Source organism: Chelonoidis abingdonii, chromosome 1 (genome assembly GCF_003597395.2).
Source record: "Chelonoidis abingdonii isolate Lonesome George chromosome 1, CheloAbing_2.0, whole genome shotgun sequence".
NCBI classification, from domain to species: Eukaryota; Metazoa; Chordata; order Testudines; family Testudinidae; genus Chelonoidis; species Chelonoidis abingdonii.
Window position 1 is genome coordinate 129,116,246 of NC_133769.1, and position 20,404 is coordinate 129,136,649.

At 39.8% G+C, this 20,404-nt stretch overlaps 1 protein-coding gene across 1 annotated transcript in view; it reads right to left on the bottom strand.

Moving 5' to 3' along the window:
* ITPR2 (inositol 1,4,5-trisphosphate receptor type 2) overlaps nt 1-20,404 on the bottom strand; it is a 357,167-nt gene that overhangs the window by 248,857 nt on the left and 87,906 nt on the right. Inside the window, exon 10 of the mRNA XM_032767262.2 lies at nt 3,172-3,216. Coding sequence (XP_032623153.1) covers nt 3,172-3,216 — 45 coding nt within the window. The remainder of the gene's footprint in view (nt 1-3,171; nt 3,217-20,404) is intronic.

Genomic DNA, 20,404 nt, shown 5'->3' on the forward strand with positions numbered 1-20,404 from the left:
CTCAATGGAGCTTTGCCAAACTACACAAGCTGAGGATCTGGCCTTTTGGTCCATGGCAGAAATGCCCTATTTATTCAAGCAAAAATAAATAATCATCTCCAAAAAATCACAACAACAGTAAATGCAAGTTTGGAAATACTTAGAGTTAGTGCTATCTCACAAAGATTCATTTGTGCGGGGAGTTAGTTTACCCTTCCAAAGGTGGCAGCCTTTTAAGGGGAAGGAATTAATGAATCCCAGGTTCCCAGCTGTTCTTGACATTTTCCCAATGTTTATGGTGTCCCTGTGGATGCTGTACATTTGTGTGACTGGAAATAACAGACTTCTTTGCAGCATAATACACCAATTCTGAATTTAAATAGGAGCTGTAACATACAGTGCTGACTTTTTGATGCACTATACATTATAACCTTACAATTTTCAAAAGCTGGAGAGGGCAGCATTTAATAAAGGCTTCTAAATTACAGGAAAACCTTCATGTTACATGGTCTCTTGGGCTTTGGAGGGGAAAAATATGTAACAAGTGTATTGACCTATTCATTGTAAGGCCAAATATTACCAGAAACCAAAACAGGATTTTTAAAAAAAACTCTTCTTCACTAGGCAATTTTGCAGGTTTTCAAAAGAGCCTAAAAAGGTAACATTTTTTAAAAGAGAGAGACAAAGTGACTCAACTCCCATTTTAAAAGTGAATTAGGCCCTTAAGAGCCTAAATCTTATTGATTTGTAATATATTTGCAATATTGAGACTCCTAAGTGTCAGAATCACTTTTGAAAAATGGAACTTAAGACTCCTAAGTCACTTAGGCACTTTGAAAATTTTATCCAAAAAAGAGAGTTAAGTGCCCCATTCCCATTGAAATCCAATGGAAATGGGGTGCCTAACTTGCAAATAGGTTGCTTGTTTGTCACCAGTGCAAACCTCTAGTTATTGGAGCACTGGAAAATGAACCCCAATATTGCATGGAGGGATGAGGGAGTTGCTTCTGGTTTGTTTTTTTATATACACTGGAAAAAGCTTCCAAACTGACAACCCTGCAGACCAGAGACCTCTAACTTTATTTTACCTTAGAAGCTACAGCATGGGAGCAACAGAACAGGCTTCCCCACACCAACTTCGTCAATGGCAAGCACTCAAAAATCATGAGCCAAGCCCAAAAAAGTAATACGTTTAGCTTAAAAATCATGAGCTGTTTAAAAAAAAATTGAATTCTTTTTATTAGACTTCTAGGTTTCTGTGCCTTTACGGCGCACGAAGGGTCCAGAGGTAACTAGGACAGAGGAGGTCCTGGAAGGAAATCCTAGGAGTGACTGTAGGTTGAGGTTAATGTTGGATTAGTATTGCTGAGTTACCAATAAAGCCATACATCAGGAAGTGTGTTGTCAATCCTTACAGTATTGGGCATTTTTATTAAAGCTTCAACTCCTGGAGTCATGTGATTATGTCAGAACCTCAGCAATCATTTTAAGAAGTTTTTAGCACATAGAAAAGCTTGAAAACAAGTGCCCTAAAGGTTTAAAAAACAAGAGGCAAATAAAAAGGTCCCCGCATTTATTTTTAAAAATCTTGTGGTTTTTAAGTCAGTCTCATGATTTGTGGCTGGTGAGCGGGACAGGACTGACTCACTATTTTGAACACTTGGATTGGTTAGTAACAGATTCCCAATAGGCTTTAACTCAACCATTTTAGCATGTGCTAACATACAACTTGCCTTGCCGTGACTAGAGTTTTAGAAGTTGTGGGTTAGATCGAGCTAGCTAACATGATCTATCACATCTTTAAAGCCTAGGCAACAGAGGGTACTAGGCCACAGAGGGTACGTCTACACTGCAATTAAAAACCCGCAGCTGGCCCATGTCAACTGACTTGAGTTCACAGAGCTTGGGCTAAGGGGCTGTTTAATTGCGGTGTAGATATTCAGGCTTGGGTAGCAGCCCGAGGGTCTACACTGCATCAAACAGCCCCTTAGCTCGAGCCTTGAGACTGAATTAGCTGGCATGGCCAGCCACAGGTTTTTGGTTGTAGTGTAGACATACCCGCAGTGTCTATATGCTCTGCCTTGGATGGAGTAGGATCTGTAAGCCAAAGCGTTTACACTCTCTATTGTGCCTTTACTATGATCTGAAGAAAATCTCTAGGGATGCTAGGGTAGCTCAGTCTCATTGCTCTACGTACTAGCTTATAAACTAAGGGTCCAACCCTGAAAACACATTTGGGAGTAACACTTACTGCTATGAACAGCCCCACTGACTTTGCCAGTACGTGCCAGGCACTGGATTAAATGTTTGAGAGTCAGACCTTCGGCTGTCGGCTCTTTTTGAACTGAGACTTTGTTTGCTCTGTGATCTGCACAGATTCAGAACTCCACAAATAACCAAATTTATTTTGTCCTTGGTCTCTTTGCTGAAGGGCAATGTGGAATTCCGTCTACATTGGGAAGAATTAAGACAACCAATTAAATGTTACATACGCAACCACCAGGCGGTATCAACTGGTTAATACCAATCACCAGCTGGTGCATGCCAATATGACACTGGATTCGACCAAGTAACTTGAAAGACATGAAAGACACCTTAGCCCATTAGTCCCTGAACAACTCAGTCCCCAGTCTAGCATAGAGGTGTCACAGTGTTCCATTTGCATTCGAAACCAAACATTTTTATTATTAAGTACGAGAAAAGTTTTCCTAACAATAGTTCTTAGTTGCGCTTTTGTTTGTACAGTAGATGGGAGAAACCAAGCGTGGTGGCAGCAGAATTCAAAGCAGCAGGAAATCTACTCTAATAGAGGCTATGGTAATCAAAAGTGCTGTCATAACCTTTTCAATACTCTGTGACCCTTTTCTTTTTCCCTTTCCTTCTCCTGCTTTATGGAGAATTGAAAATGTTTCGGCCTTATAGGAAAAGGTGAATAGTTAAATATCACCACCACTTCAGTCCAGTAATATAGGACTTTCCACACAAAGATTTCAAAGCACTTTATGAACATTAATGGATTACACCTCCCAGTACCCTGATGGGCTACAATGAGACACCAAGAGTCTGAATAATTTGTGTTTTATATGCAAGTAAAACAAAAATATATCTTCCACCCAGGGCTAATACTTTATATTAGATTGATAATACAACAAAATATCCTGCAGTACATTTAAAGAAAAACATTCCACTTACCATGACCTTTCCTTCAATATTCCCATCTGGATAGTGTGGATTAAGCTGAAAAAGAAAGGCATTCATTATAAACTTTGTTTCATCATTTTTGCACTGGTTTTATACTCAAGTATCCTATTTTTGCTCAGTCACCTATTATGTACATTGGCTCAGCAGTTAAAGCCAGCATCTGCAAATCAAAATTCCAGAGTTCAGTTCTGCTGGTTACATCTTCACTGCAAAAAAGAGGAGGGGGGGGCGTGATTTTCCATTGAGATAGAGCAAACTATGTAAAATCCTAGTGAGACAAGGCACAGGTAAATTTTTATCTCAATGCAGCCAGTCAGACTCAACACTTCACCTCCTACCTGGGGTTGCCCTTTACTAACTACACGGAGGTAAAACTAGAATGCATTGTCTCCACTAGGATTTTACAGAGAGAGAGACAGTGCTGAACACACACCTCTTTTACACTGAAGATATAGTCAAGTGGACAGTGTTTTAACTGCTGGGTGACTCAGTTTAGCCATTATTACTGGAGATGATAATGCTTACTTATGTCATAGTGAGGTTGTGAAGCTTAATGCATTAAACTTATGAAGTGGTGCAAGACACTTGTGTTTATTATTGTGTAGCATCTTTCACCCAAAGTATTATTGTTTAACAGCATTTAATACAATTTAACTTTTGGAATTGGAGGACATAGGCAAGGAGATGATCATTTATGTAGGTAGACATAAATCCAGACAAACACCTACGTACGATGGTTGCACATAAAAAACTTTTGAGAAAGATAATGAAACAATTCTACCTTAGTATTTGCAGCATTCTTGAGTATTAAAAATACCTATGAAACACTGCAAATACTGAGATGACGTTATATAGTTATCTAAACAAGTCAGTTTTAAGCATGAGCAGTGTGGGGGAGCATGTTTGAAAGTTATAAGTATGTATAATGTTTTAGTGGCATAAGTTTGAGGTAGCCAAGGGTACATCTACACTGCAAAAAACAACCACACTCATGGCAGCAAGTCTCAGAATCCAGGAGTACAGACTTCAGCTCAGACAAGAGCACTAAAAACAGCAGCAGAGACATTCCTACTCAGGCTAAAGTTTGGGCTCTGAAACTCAACAAGAGAGGTGGGTCTCAGAGTCTGAACTCCACTCCACGTGAAAACATCTACACTGCTATTTTTAGTGCCAAAGCAGGAGCCCAAGTCTGTAGGCCTGGTGCAGAGACTCACTGCCACAGGCTAGAGGGGGGAGGGGCATTTTCCAGTGTAGATATACCCAAAATTACCAAAGCGGTGATGCCAAGTATAACTTAATAGGTCAACCCAAACTAAGTGTCAGTAAAACCATTTTATACCACACCATCATGATTTCTGCATATGCCAAATATTTCACAGAAAACTACTGCAGAAATGTTTTTACTGAGTTCTTAAACATTTTATTGATACTATATTTTTCACATCCTTCCCTCTGTAAAGCCAGGCTCCCCTTGTGCCATACATCCTAGTGCACAGGCCTGGGCCTGAGAGGGAGAAGAAAGTGCTAACCAATACTATTTTAGAAACTCCTAGAAAATTACTTATGTAATGATGTCATGATTTTATAGTATGATATCACAGTTAAGATTACTGACCAAATGATTGCTCTGCTGCTCTGTCTGACATCAGTATTTCCTTTAGCCAGCATGACAGGCTTGAAAGTCTGTTTTAACAGCTTGTTTTCTTCCCACTGTGATGCTCAATCTAAATCTTGTCTCAAGCTCTTGCTCCCCATAACTTCCCAACTAGAACTCCCAGATAGCTCTGTCACACAGAAACAGGAATGGAAGAATGAGGATAATTAATGGGACATGGTAATACCAGGGTACAAAATATATAGGAATGACAAAGTGGGGGAGTGGCATTATATGTAAAAGAAAGCACAGAGTCAAATAAGATAAAATCTTAAATGAAAAACTGTAACACAGAATCTCCATGGATAGAAATTCCATGCTTGAACAATAAGAGTATAGCAGAAGGAAAATACTACTGACCACTTGACCAGGATGGTGATGGAGATTGTGAAATCCTACAGGAGGATAGCGAGGCTACAAAAGCAGAAAGCTCAATAATAATGGAGGATTTAAATAATCTCCATATTGACTGGGTATGTATTACTTCAAGAAAGGATGCAGAAGTAAAATTTCTAGACACTATAAATGACTGCTTGTTGGAGCAGCTAGCCCTGGAACCTACAAGCAGAGAGGCAATTCTTTATTTAGTCCTAAGTGGAGCACAGGAGCTGGTCCAAGAGGTGACCATAGCTGAACTGCTCGATAATAGCAACCATTATATAATTAAAATTAACATCCTTGTAGAGGTGATAAACCTACCATGATAACATTTAACTTTAAAAAGGGGAACTCAATGAGGATGCTCGTTAGAGAGAAATTAAGAGCAGCTATCACAAGGATTAAAAGCTTGCAAGCAGCATGGGGACTACTCAAATGCACCATAATAGAGGCTCAGACTAAATGTATAACCCAAATTAGAACAGACAGACAGAGGACCAAAAGAATACCGCCCTGGTTAAGTAGCAGAGTGGTGGAGGCAGTTAGGGGCAAAAAGGCATCCTTTAAAATTTGGAAGTCAAGTCAAACCTAATGAGGATAAATGGAAGGAGCACAAACTGTGGCAGGTTAAATGTAAAAGTATAGTAAGATAGGCCAAGAAAGAGTTTAAGAAGCAACTTGCTAAAGATACAAAAACTAACAATAAGATTTTTTTTTTATGTACATCAGAAATACGAAGCCTGCCAAACATACTAGACAACCAAGGCATTAAAGGAGCACTCAGGGAATACAAGGCAACTGAAGAGAAGCTAAATGAATTCTTTGCATAGGTCTATACCACAAACAACGTAGGGGAAATGCCCAAAAAGAATGGTTCTGATGTGGGTAACAGATCTGAAGTACTGGTCCACATAGAAGTGTCAACAGAAAAGGCTGATAAATTAAACAGTAATAAGTCACCAGGACTAGATGGTATTCACCCAAGAGTTCTGAAGGAACTCAAATATGAAATCGCAGGACTACTAATGGTAGTACATAACATATCACTAAAACAAGCCTCTGTACAAGATGACTGGAAGGTAGCTAAGGTAACCCCAATTTTTTAAAAAGGGGCTCCCAAGGTGATCCTGGCAATTACAGGCCAGTAAGCCTAACTTCAGTACTAGGCATACTGGTAGAAACTATAGTGAAGAACAGAATTATCAGACTCATAGATGAACATAATTTGTTGGGGAAGAGTCAACATGGTTTTTGTAAAGGGAAATCATGCCTCACCAATCTATTAGAATTCTTTGAGGGTGTCAACAAGCATGTAGAACAGGGTGATCCAGTTGATATAGCACATTTGGATTTTCAGAAAGCCTTTGACAAAGTCTCTCACCAAAGGCTCTAAAGGAAACTTAGTCCTTTAGTCACGGGATAACAGGGAAGATCCTCTTATGGATCTGTAACTGGTTAAAAGATAGGAAACAAAGGGTAGGAATAAATGGTCAATTTTCAGAATAGAAAAGGGACCTGTGCTGTTCGGCATATTCATTAATGATCTGGAAAAGGGATAGACAATGAAGTGGCAAAGTTTGCAGACAATACAAAATTATTCAGGATAGCTAAGTCCAAAGCTGACTGCAAAGAATTACAGTTGGATATCAAAAAACTGGGTCATTGGTCAACAAAATGGCAGATGACATTCAACATTAATAAGTGCAAAGTAATGTACGTTGGAAAAAATAATTGCATCTACACATATATAACAATGGGTTCTAAATTAGCTGATACCATTCAAGAAAGCAATCATGGATAGTTCTCTGAAAATTTCCATTCAGTGCGCAGCAGCAGTAAAAGCTAACAGAATGCCAGGAACTATTAGGAGAGGGACAAAAACGAAGACAGAAAATATTGTAATGCCATTATATAAATTATGATGCACCCACACCTTGCATACAGTGGCCAGTTCTGGTTGCCCCATCTCAAAAAAGATACAGCGGAACTGGAAAAGATTCAGAAAAAGAGCAACAAAGATTATCAAAGGCATGGAACAGCTTCCATACAAGGAGAGACTAAAAAGATTAGGGCTGTTCAGTTTACAAGAGACAATTAAGAGGGTATGTGATAGAGGTCTATAAAATCATGATGGTCATTTCACCTTTCCCACAATATAAAAACCAGAGGTTGCATGATGACATTAATAGGTAGAAGGTTTAATACAAACGAGAGGAAATACTTTTTCATACAACACACAATTAACCTGTGGAACTCATTGCCATGGAATGTTCTGATGACCAAAGGTATAACTGGGTTCAAAAAAAGAACTGGGTAAGTTCATGAAGGATAAGTACATCAATGGCTATTAGCCAAGACAGTCAGGGATGTAACCTCATGCTTGAGGCAATCGTAGGTCTTTGACTGCCCAGAGCAGGGAGGGGAAGATGGGGCTGAATCTCTCCAAACTTCCCTGTTCAGTACACTCCCCATGAAGCTCAAGTACTGGCTGTTGTTGGAACACAGGATACTGGGGTAGATGGATCATTGGTCTGACCCACTCTGACCATTCTTATAAGAATGAGAGAGTCAACTGAACAACCAAACAACTAAATATAAGAGACTTATTCAAAATGCCCTTGTACTGTTATAGGTGTGATGGTGGCAGACCAGGTGCCAGCTCATGCCAAGGCCCCTAGGCCTCACTGAACACTGACAAATGCATAACTGGACACCAGTCTGGCTCAACTGTGTGTTAGTATTTTTTTTTTTATAACTCTAGCATGTATTTAAATACATGTTAAGACTTCATAAAATACTTGTAAGATACTGCATGTATTACTCTTAAATATTTATTGTAACATGGGATACAGATATAAGTATGTGTTTGCTCTGTAACTATAAAAATGCTTGCTAAGACTGTAAACCCCCTACAGTCAGGGAGAAGCATGACCAGGTGTGAAATATTAGTTTACCACAAGAGGTGTTATCTCCTCCCCAACACAAGAATGCCTATAGACACCAGACAAGGCATTGTGGAACATCAGGGAACAAAAAACTTTGTTGATTGCTTTCCCACACCTCTGAAGAGCGTATATGCACAAGCCCTCATCCCATCACAGCTTGAATTGTGGGGGAAGGGAATAAAAATGCCTGACCAGAAGAAACTTTATTTCTCTGCTGCTTGAATTCTGAGGGGCAAAGATTTCTAAGCATAAGCAAGTGGTCCTCAGCTGTTTCACCTGAGTTAGCCTAAACATAATACAGAGTTGGTATATTATAACAGCTTCTATTACCTTTTGAAACCTGTCTGTAACCCATTTGTGTGTGTATGTTTACCTGCTTTAACCTTGTTAATAACTCATTTATTTTTCCCAGTTAATAAACCTTTAGTTTACAGGATTGGCCACAAGCATTGCCTTTGGTTTGAGATCTGAAGTACCATTTACCTGTGGTAAGTGACTGGTTCTTTGGGACTGGGAGTAACCTGAATATTGATGTGATATTTAGTGTAAGGGATCATCTGTCACAAAAGGCAAGCTTGCTGGGGCAGCAAGATAGACCAGGGTGCCCAAGAGGATCATCTGTGACTCCGTGTTAAGGCTATGACAGCGCTGTAGGTGTTCACGTTTGCTAAATATAGAACACACAACCAATTTGGAGTTTACGCATTGTTTTTTGACAGTCTGTCCTGAGGATGGTACTCTCAGTGGTGACAATAGACAGCATGACAATAGATTTTTTTATAATTTTTTTTTTTTAGTTTTCTCACATTTACTCCAAATCAAATGTTATTACGATTATTTATTATTTGTATTGTGATAGCCCAGTCATGAACCAGTACTCCATTGGGCTAGGTGCTGTACAAGCACAAAACAAAAAGATGGTCCCTGCCCCAAGCAGCTTGAAATAAACAACTTAAATAAGATTATTTTAAGTGCCAGTTCCAAAAACACAACCAGATTGTCGAGGTCAAGAGGGGTTCTTCCCGCTTGGTCTACCATCAGGAGCAATAAGTGTCCTAAGCCATATTCTGCACTGTTACACCTATGCAAACTACACTTGTTCTACAGAAGTGCACAGGTGTAACTGGGGGCAGAACCTGATCCTACAATCAGAACTTAGTTAACAGCTCTGTTGATAACACAAAAAGAAAAGCAAACTGGCTCAACTTTTAGTTTTGGTACTGGAAGAATCAGAGAAAAAAAACTTTAAATACAGAGGAAATTCTTCAGCTAACAATCTGCATAGCCTTGTTGATGTCTATGGGGCTCCCCATGGGGCTATCAGTCTGCCTGGACAGATCACACTGCAGGATTGGGCCTTCAATTTTGCCATTTTTGAGTTACTTCTGCACAGACAAATTAGGCTTTTTTATCAAAACAATATTTTCCTAGTTTTTATTTTCTCCACTTGCTTTGTTAAAAATGCCTACACAGATTATGCTCAAAAACTTTCCAGATTTTGAACTGAGACCAAATGAAAACAGAAGACTCTCTCTCAAAAAGAAAAGAAAGAAAAAAAAAAAGAAAAATCTGAGGTGCATCTTTAATTACAGTATTCTTCCCACTACCACAAAAGCTATAATAACTACCACAAAGTTATGTTAGGATAAAGTCTTAATGCTTCAAATCCATTCATTTTCCTGATTTATTATAATACACTTTCAGGGTCCCTCAAACAGCCCAGCAAACAGGAGAACCGCAAATAGAATGCTAGTAAAAAAAATCCCTCCATTATTGTAAAAATCCAGAATTTCTCTGCAGATATTTAGACTGTAAATATGAAAATAGAACTAAAATGGGCCCTACTTGAGCTAAATCATTCAGGCATTTTCAGGTCAATGGATCCGTTATAGTTGGTGTGTTACTTTAGCACACTGCATTTCAACAAAACAGCCAGCACAAGGAGAAGTATGCAGCCAATATATAGTATGACTGTCATGCATTGTGAATTACATAGTTCAGATCAGAGGGACTGTATGAATCATTATTTAAACATCTTCATTGCGTGCTACTTTTTAAAAAGTAGGTACAGTATGTTTCCCACAGCTCCTTTTGTAACGCAGAACAACTCAACCACACTAGGCCTCCACAGCTTGTATTTCAACAATTTCAGACTTGGGCATTTTTAGCTTATGCTGGGGCGGCGACTCACAAAACAACAGTCTGGGCTTCAGACCTCTAATTATTGAAAATTGATTAAAAAAAAAAAAAAAAAGACTAGAAACTGTGTTTCATTACATGGCAAGCTTTCTGCAACTTCAGTTCCACATACCTAAACACTGACCCAGCAAATGCACAAGTAACTATAGAGCAATCATCTTATAAGGGCATATCCTGGTTCCTGTGCCATACCCAAATAAAAAGGGTTAACTAAGCAGTCATAAGGAAAGCCGCACTCTGCAGCAACTCCTGCAGAGTCAGAGCTAGCAGAATCAGTGTGGCTGCGATGCACGCCTACGGGGGAGATTTTGCACGTAGTTACGCAGTCACAGATTCATCAGACCCAGCTCCGCACAACATCCAGCCCACCTTTAACCACCGGATTCTCATGGAGTGGATGAAGTACAGCTGTTCCATTTCTTTCATAAAACAGCACAATGAGCTATATTCTGCCTTGAAGCACATGTGCGCACACAGCTCACACTGACGTCAATAGGCATTGTGAGAGTTTTCCTCTAGAATATGGTCCTACAAGCATGTGCACGCTGGTAATTGTAACTACAATTTGGACCGTGTAATTCACTCGAACAGTTTGACTGATTCTAGTTAACTAGGGAGCTGAAACTGCAGGGGGATGAGAGCTTTAAAAGGTGGTTACTGAATGGAAATCCAAGGAAGAGAGGGTGCTCAGCACCACTTGAAGGCTCTCAGCACCTCACAGGATCGATTAAAAAGGAGTTTCAATGAAACAGAATTCACTAGCTCAGCATCTACAATAAGGATTCACAGTGTACAGAATGTAGTATCTTCTTTTAAAGCTAGACAGTACTAGTAAATACTGTTGTCTGCAGAGTGTTACGTATTCAGACTGTGACCAGTATGTGTCTTATGTAACATACTGGCTAAGCGTGAGATGTCTCACTATAGCAGCTAGTCCATGTAAAGGATAAGAGCTTCGCTTCAGTTGAAAAGATTTGAAGCTGGTGCTGAAGTTCCCATGCTCAAGCCCTGCTGACAGTGTGCGCTGGTAGAGACTTTCACAAAGTGGTGGTCCATGAGATGACCCTATCATTCATATTGTGGGAGCACTCTGGGGCCCCAGATGAGATCGGGGGCTGCTGTATTAGGCACTGTTACAAACACTTAGTAAAAGATCGTCCTACCCCGAAAAGCTTACAATCTAAATAGGTAAGAGAGACAGAGTGAAAGACAGAAGGCATTATTAGTCCCATTTCACAAACAGGGAACTGAGTGAGACAATGCTTTTTAAAAGTGACTTGCCCAAGACAACATAGGAAGTCATTGCAGAGCCAGGACTTAACTCCTGAATTCCAGCCCAGTGCCTTACTCACATGAGCATCTGCCTTCACATTTCATTTGCTTAGAGGAGCATGTAATACTGTCCCCAAACATGTTGTATGTTACCTATAGGAGCTTGTCCATAGAAAGGATAAGAGCCTGCTATTACCACCAGTTAAGGGAGCTACTCTATTAGATCAAATGCTAAAAGACCTGGTGTTGAAGGTCCTAAGCTCTATCCCCATTGACCATGGAGGTTCATCACACTTACTGTAGTCAAAATAAAGTTTGAGTTTCCTAAGGGTGTGGATCCTCTGCTGAGGACATATTGTTGGTTATATTAACATCTCAATATTTTGTTGCCATTTTCCTGCATCTCTCTGTCATAAGATATATTTTACATTAGCCATTTAAATTACATATTTCAGCTTATATTGCAGATGAGTGGATTGAAAATTTCACATTTAGAAAATAAGTTAGAAGAACAGGGAAATACAGTTAAAGTGCCTGAAAAGGCTATTTTGAGATGCTCCCTAATTAAGGAGAAGATAAAAAGCCATACTGATTTTAACCAAATTTTGTTTCAAATGAAAAGAACATTTCAAATGTCTATCCAGGGGAAAAAAGAAGTTGCCAAATCTCAACTCAAGGAGCATTTTAATGGCTGGGTTAAAAACGGGATTTCTAATGGAAACACCGATGGACAAAGAATGGAAGGAGATCATTCAAAACACAAAGCAGTTTCCATTTAATTTGATATCCAACTCATTAACACTGTACCCAATCAACAGGAGCAACATGCTAAAAGAAAGAAAAAAAAATACTCTTCCCAAATCTTTCATCTTCATTAGGCTTGCTTTGTTCTCTGCTAACAGTACACTGATTAGCTTTCAATACATCCAAAGGACTTTTGCACAAATTCAACATGACTTGTGTTATTATATTAACTTGCTGGAGAAATATTCGTTATGTCTATGCTTAGATGGATTCTGTACAACATCCCTGAAGCATCTGGCAGAGTTCCTGATTGATCATTAGAAACGATACTCCAGACAATCTTCCTTGGAAGTAGGTTTAAATTCTCAAAGCCTTTTACTGGGTTGTTTTTTTTTTTAAATAAGTCTTGTTTTCTCTTTCTGGCTGAAGAAGAGTTGGATTGAAGGCACTGCTCTGAAAACATATTAAACAGACCAGAGCAGTGTCCAGAGAGAAAACACCACTGTTAAAGCTACTTTGTCACGCATAAGTGGTATTAATTGGACACAGATACTCGGTGGAGAATTTCCCCTGTGCAGATAAACAATAGGCCAGTGGAAAGCTGGAACAGAATTAGCTCTAACCCATCCTGTGCCAGCTCTTCCCCAATCCCTGATGTAAGAAGACAGAGGAGGTGGCATATCAAGGGGGAAGCACCAGAGCACAACTCTGCTATGCCCAAATTTCCATTGATTTAAGATGGGGGCCTTGCTCCAGTGGCATCAACTGCAGCTGTTCCTATGAAGCTTTAATTTGTTCAGGGGCAGCATGATTGAAGATCAGGAAACCACAAGTAGCTCCATACAGTCCCCCCGCCCCATCCCCTATTGTCCTAGTGGAACTTGGGCATGGTGGAGAACCTGCCCCATGGGTTCTGATTCTCAGCTCTATCCAAAAAGTCTGCTAAACACAGGATGTGAGGGGGGAGGAAAAGGTGGCTTTAAGCTCCCCTTGCATTTCCCTGTATGTTAGGGTAGTCCCCCAGCGTAAGCTAGAACAGCCTCATGGTCCTTAGACTCAATATCGATCATACGGAAAAAAAAAAAAAAACACATTCTTCTCTTCATGGGGTTAAGATCTCACTCTAAGTATCCTTTATACCTTCCAGTTATTGTTCCACACAGCTAGGGAAGACCAGATTTGACATTATTGATACTTCTACAGTAAAAAACCAAACAGAAATAAAATCCTTAGGAAAAAAAAAAGCGCCTCAAATTCTTCTGGATCTTCTTCATATATCACAAGGAAGGAAAAGTCCATTTAAAAAAAAAATCCTCAGGTCATCTTTTAAAAAGAAAAAGATTAGTGGACAAACCCTCAAAGTTTTTGCTACCCGGAAAATGAAGCAAAATGCAATGAGTGCCAGACAGGAAAGGAAAAAACAACAAATAACCACCTACATTCATGAAAATAAGTTGTTATAACCATTAAACAACAATCAACATAATATTTAATTATTCTACAATGCCTTGCACTCTAAAGCACGCACACACACACACAAAGCAACGCTGACATACATCCAACACTGGGCTGGATGGAAATAATCTGGTAGGATACTGGTACACAGCACACTACACAATACAACTTGGCTAAGCACACTTACACAAAGCCCTTGCTCTTAGGGCCAGATTTTCAAAGATACTTGGGCATCTAAAGATGCAGAGAGCTGCCTAGTGGGATTTTCAGCAGTGCCCCAAAATGGGCTAGGTGCCTAATTCACACTGATTTAAATGGGTGTTAAATGTCTAGTCTCCTTAGAGGCTCTTGAAAATTCCACTTAGCACCTGTTGGCATTTTTAGGTGCTTAAATTTGAAATTTGAAACCCTAGTCCTTAGGAACATGGAATTCTGAATGTCCCAAATCTTATCTACAAGCCAGAAACAACACAGACTAAAACTCAACCAGCAAAGTAGTTGCTAACATTGTCTCTTTAAAAAGAGTTATAATTAAGGGTGCATGAGCTCTGCAGACTAGGTCAGAGAGTGCCTCTGTAAATCAGTAATCCATTCTCACTTCCTTAGTTTGTGTAGTTCTTTCATCTTTATGTGTATAACAAAATTAGTCTTCATTCCTTATATATTGTGGTTTCTTTTATTTAAAAAACTTGTACCCATGAGACAGTTAAAAAGATACACCCGGCAGAGTGCTGGATACACACTGTAATTCTGGCACTCCCTTTGTTCATAAGACCCAACTGATACAATTTATCGGAACATTATATTGACTTTTAACAAGGACATAAAGCCACTGTCTTAATGAAGAGTGCATTTTGAAGCGCCCTTCAAATAACTGAGTTCTATTGTGTTGTATCATGAAACTAAATTTAAAAAAAAAAAATCATTCCAATGTGGTGGCTATCTGATGAGTTAAGGATTGAGTGTAGACTGCCATCTGGTGGTGGTTTTTCTTGTTTGCAAACAATTGACACATACCCTAAGAAAAAGATAATCTATCGTCATGCTCAAATAAAGCTATTCATTCCAAGTGATTTGCTTCATGGAGATAAGGGACTTTGCAGAATTCACTACTTATCATGGCAAATCCCAAAGGGACATGGCATCTTTGTCAATTGAGTACCACGCGGATCAATCTACAGTTAGGTCTTTTAAGGTGACCTGGCTCGATATTTGCCTATGATAGACATCAGCTAATCTTATTGTGTCCCTGAAACTTTTGTCACCCATATGATCATCGGGCTTGTAGTGGCATTCTTTGGTTCTTTTGGAATTTGTTGATCTGCCAGTCTAATAATATGGCAATACTAAGAAAGCAGCCAAAACCAAATTAGTGCTGATGGAGGCAGTTACTGGGTTCAGCTTCAAATATCCTTGTTTTTTTGATCTTGAATATGGAGCAGCTGACAAAGACTATGAGAATCAAAAAAGTCAACCCAGTGTTCTTCAGCCTTCCTCAACATCCATGTTTCACTTCCACACCAATAACAGTTGATTATCCAAGCTTTGCGGCAAGCTTCATGTCACAATGTCCCCACATGACTAAGTCCCCATTATCTATCTTATCCATGTAACAGACGAATAAGCATGTCTACCATTACCACAGTACCTAAAGGCTGATGCTTGCACGGTACCTTGAAAATGGGGGCAAGAAGGTTGCTGGCAAAGACTGGCCTCTTTTCTGGCATCTTCAGCATGAAGATCCCGGACACAAATTCAAACTCCCCTTACCAAAAATTGGACAAGATGAAGTCAAAGCTAATGGACTTTGCATGTTCGCGTAGGAATTGCTTTACTGGATAAGGTAGTCTGGTATCCTGTCTCAAAAGTGACCAGCACTAGCTGCTTCAAAAGAAAGAAGGAAACTCGCAGAATAACATACATATAGGGGAAATTTCTTCATTACTCCAAGAAGTTAATCTTTGCATATGTCCTAAAGCATGAGGACTGATCTTCCTTTTAGGTTTTTATCCTAGCTAGCGTGGTGGATCTTACTCATACAAATATCTAACTCTTTTTCTAATCCTACTACATTCCTCAATACCTTGCAACAGTTTGCTTCATGGGTTAATTATGTGTTGTTGAATTACATGGTGTGTTCTATCAGTTTTCATTTTAAATTGCATTGGCCTAAACTCACACCTGATACCACTCTAGTTACTTTAATACTGATACAGCAGGATTCATTTGACCCTGACCATCCACATAAAAGCCATAAACTTTGTCATTTATTATATAATATGGTTTACCAAAGCTTTTTTTTTTTTTTAAACTAATTGAGACATAATATGAACAGGAATAAGTTTTAATGGATGTAGAACAGCAGTTCTCAAATTCATTTTCAAGAGAAAATGCACTTCTATCAACTTCTCTCAAACATCTTGAGCACAAGCTTCTCTACAGACATTTAGAAAGAGTACGAGAGAGGTGAAATTATCTGGGAAAGAAAAGAGGAATGTGAATAACTTTTAATGACTTCTGATGCAAGAATTGCTGGCAAGTAGTTTAGAACAGAGTTTTGTGAAACTCACTAGTTTTGATTTAATCTGAAACTCATAGAGGAACTCCAAACAGGCCTGTAAACCCAAACCCCAGGAGCTGCCAAACTTCATCTAGTCTGAACATGAACCCATACGTTAGACAACAGCTGACCCTGAAACACAGCTAACCTTTTGAAGAAACTGGCCCAATTTGCATGTGTACAATGAACCTCAAAACTGAGCATGCTCTGTGAGGTTTGGTATTTGTAAAGAACGACTCCTCCAGCTAGATTGTAGTGTAGAACACAACTAACTCTTGAACTGTTCCAGTTCAAGGCCCTATCCTGAATTTGATCCACGCAGGCACACCAAGATGCCTGCGCAAAGTCCCACTGAAGACACTGGAATTTCACATGGGCACATGTGTCTGTACAGGCGGATGAGACTGCAGGATCCAAGTCTAAGCCTGTAATGAGTGAGAAATAACAGGCCACGTTCATCTCTGGTACAACTCCACTGACTTGGAAGAAGTTACTCTGGTGGGCCAAAGAGCGGGATTTGGTCCTTGGTACTTATATTACCTTATCACAAGGATCCTGGAATCAAAAGTAAAGTATGGGAAGTTATAACTGAGAATCTGACTTAAATGTAAAACAGCAATAAAGGGATAATAAATTGTATTTATGGGACACTCATACTTTATGTACTTGGATACCATAAAGTATCTCAAACAAATAAAAAGCTGCCCAAGAAGATCAAAAAGGCAACATAGCCCAATAATCAAAGAGATCTACAGAACATTGTAATATATGCCTCAATAACCCATCAAACCAACCACAATATGCATAGCTCGCATAGAGGAATATAGATCTCATATATACTATTTATAGGTGCAAATTTTAAGCCATCTTTTGGCTAACATCAAGGCTTCAATCCTACAGTCTTCATGCAAAACTCCCACTGAAGTGAATGGGATTTTTGCATGAGCGAAGACCCCAGTCACATGAGTTTAATACCTGATGAGTCCTCTTCCCCCATAAGCATGTGCTTAAATTCCACTGACTTCAAAGATAAACACATGATTAAGGGCTTTGCTGAAGCAGTGGACATGGCACCGATTTGGGAGACAGGAGACCTGAGTTCAGTACCACTGGTCTTTGAGCATGTCATTTCACATCTGTTTCCCCTGCTAGCCCTTTGTCCATCTTGTCACCTTACACTATAAGCTTTTCACAGGCGGTCTCTTATTCCAAGTTTGTACACCTGGCAAAGTGGAGATCTGATCATAATTAAGGTCGCTAGGTGCTACTGGAATATAACTAAAATAATAATCTGAAGACTGTATTTTGCATTTGCAAAGGGATGGATAAATGATCTAGCAGGTTGTTTCTATCTTGAATTTCTAAGATCCTATAAAATTCAAAAGTTACTAATTTAACCCCTTCATCTTAACCAGAATATAGCTCTGGCAGAGTAAAAGACACCAGATCTGGCAATGGTATCCAAAAGCCCCATTCTGTTTAACGAAGTAAAGGAGAATGATCAGGAACTCTCCTAACAAATTCCAGGATGTCTTGTGATTTTGGTCTGCGTTTACAATGTCTCATTTTATTATGGTTGTCTACTCAGAGGTCTCTGAACAGGATCTGACCTGATATTTGTACAAGTACTTATCTTCATTTTAGTGTGGTAATGCATGAGTCCCACTGGAGAAGTTAAATATGAAATGGTAGTCTTAACCCTGAATCTCTAGCTTGGTGCCTTTAAAGTCCTCAAACAGCAAGTGTTGGTACAGTTTCCAATAGAGATTTCTCAGTTTTGTAATCACAGAACCAATGGCACACACACACACGAGAATCAGAGGTGTGTGTTTTAGCTTAGCACAGTCAATAAGCCACCACCAGTTCAAAGAGACTTTTATCCTGGTGATTAGAATATCAAAAAGGTTAGGCTGGGTCATGAGAAAGACACAGGTGCACGAGTCCTAACCCAGAGTATCTGAAATGCTGTTCATGTGGAATGTAGCGAGCTTCAAGCCAACAGAGACAGATTTGGGAGCATTCTACACTGGATACCTGTACTGAAAGAACTACAAAAATTGGGAAATTGCAGCATCATAATTTTTCACTTAACCTTACAAACCATCTGGGGAGGAGGTAGGGTGACCAGATGCTGTAAGGACCATCCCAATATTAGGGGCTTTGTCGTATAGGCAACCTATTACCCCCCATTCTGATTTTTGCTATCTGGTCAACGGGTGCGGGGTGTTAAAACTGACTTGCAGAATCCGTGCTATATCCAGTACTAGAAAAGAACTTAGACACCACTGACTCCATGAAGATCAGAATAAAATTCTGTGAGCTAGATCTCAGCTGGTGCAAACTGGTCTAGCTCCTTTGACTTCAGATGAGGATTTGGCTCAGTTCTTTGGGGGCAAAATCCTGGCCCCACTGAAGTCAATGGCAAAATTTGGCTCAGTGCTGCTTTATGATTTCACTGTCTCAGGGATCAGAGTTCTGAACGCTGATCATGTGGAGCCATTCCCACCCACCCACATTTTACTGCAGAGCCCTCTGAGGGACGTACCAAGCTGACGTACAGAAGGATGCAACAAGTAAACACCAGTTGTGAAATATGATTTATGATAGCTCATCTGTGACAGAACTTGTACCATTAGACTGGGGAGGGAAAAAAGTTTTAAGTTAGTCATGAATTTTTGTTTTGTTTGTGTTTATTATTCCACGCTAGATATCTTTATCACAGAGGCTTAAACAAAAACAGGCGATGCCAGTGTGTGATGGGGTTGATAATTCATGGCATGAGTAATCTCTCTCTGCTGCAAGAGTACCGATAAGCACTCAGTAAGCTTTGCCCAACTGATTTAAAGTTACCTCACGCACATTACGTGTCTGCCTGCTTGTTTATAAATCTTTGAGGTGGATGCCTGGCTGGCGTGTTGTGCCTGCCATGTGAACTGTACAAAAAACGGTTCACAGGTTTTTATTACAGTTTTACCTCTAATATCTCCACTCGTAGATTTTTTACACTCCACAGATGCAGTAGTTAACGCTGCTTTCAAGGCACAGTGCATAACCTTTGTTCAACCTGAACTCTTTTCCAGCTGTTACTGCACTGCGTCTATGCTACTCTCCATATTGAGAACCTTACTGCCTGTGATTGTCTCAGAAAAGCCAAAACAGAGGTTTAAAGATTCTAAACTCTGCCTCAGCACACATTGCTGTACACCCCCCATCTACCTGATGATTTAGGATGTCCTTGTTAAAACCTTTGGACACATCACATTTGAGATGAAAGCAGAGCCAGCCAGCACTCTTGAAAGCGCGCTTGAAAATTTCCATTCAGGTCCCCATCTTCAAAAGGGCAGTGAAGAAATAAATGCCTCTCTTCTAATCTAGTCTTATCTATTTAGTGTGCAAGCTCTTCATGGTAGGTCTGTCTCTTACAACGTGTCTGCATAGCACCTGGTACAACAGGGCTCTGATCTCAGTTGGGGACACTTGCCACTATTGTAATAGAAATAATAAATACAGAATAGAGCCAGCTGGCTTCAGACAAGCTAGACAGCTGCACTCTGTGCAGTGGAGTGAGACTGGCCAGCAAGCTGCAAAGGGATTGCCACAGTTTCAGGGTTAACTGCATCTTTGATCTCTGCCTTGGCTTTCCTCAAGGGCACCGACTCAAAAGTTGCCCTTGAGGAAAAGCAGCCCTCGAGGAATTCCACCATGATTTTAACAAATTTCCATCCCACCATCAACCTCAGCCTAGACCAATCCACACAAGCAGTCCATTTCCTAGACACTACAGTGCTAATAAGCGATGGTCTCATAAACACCACCCTATACCAGAAACCCACTGACTGCTATACTTACCTACATGCCTCCAGCTTCCATCCAGGACACACCACACGATTCATTGTCTACAGCCAAGCTCTAATATACATCCATATTTGCTCCAATCTCTCAGACAGAGATAAACACCTACAAGATCTCTATCAAGCATTCTTAAAACTACAATACCCACCTGCTGAAGTGAAAAAA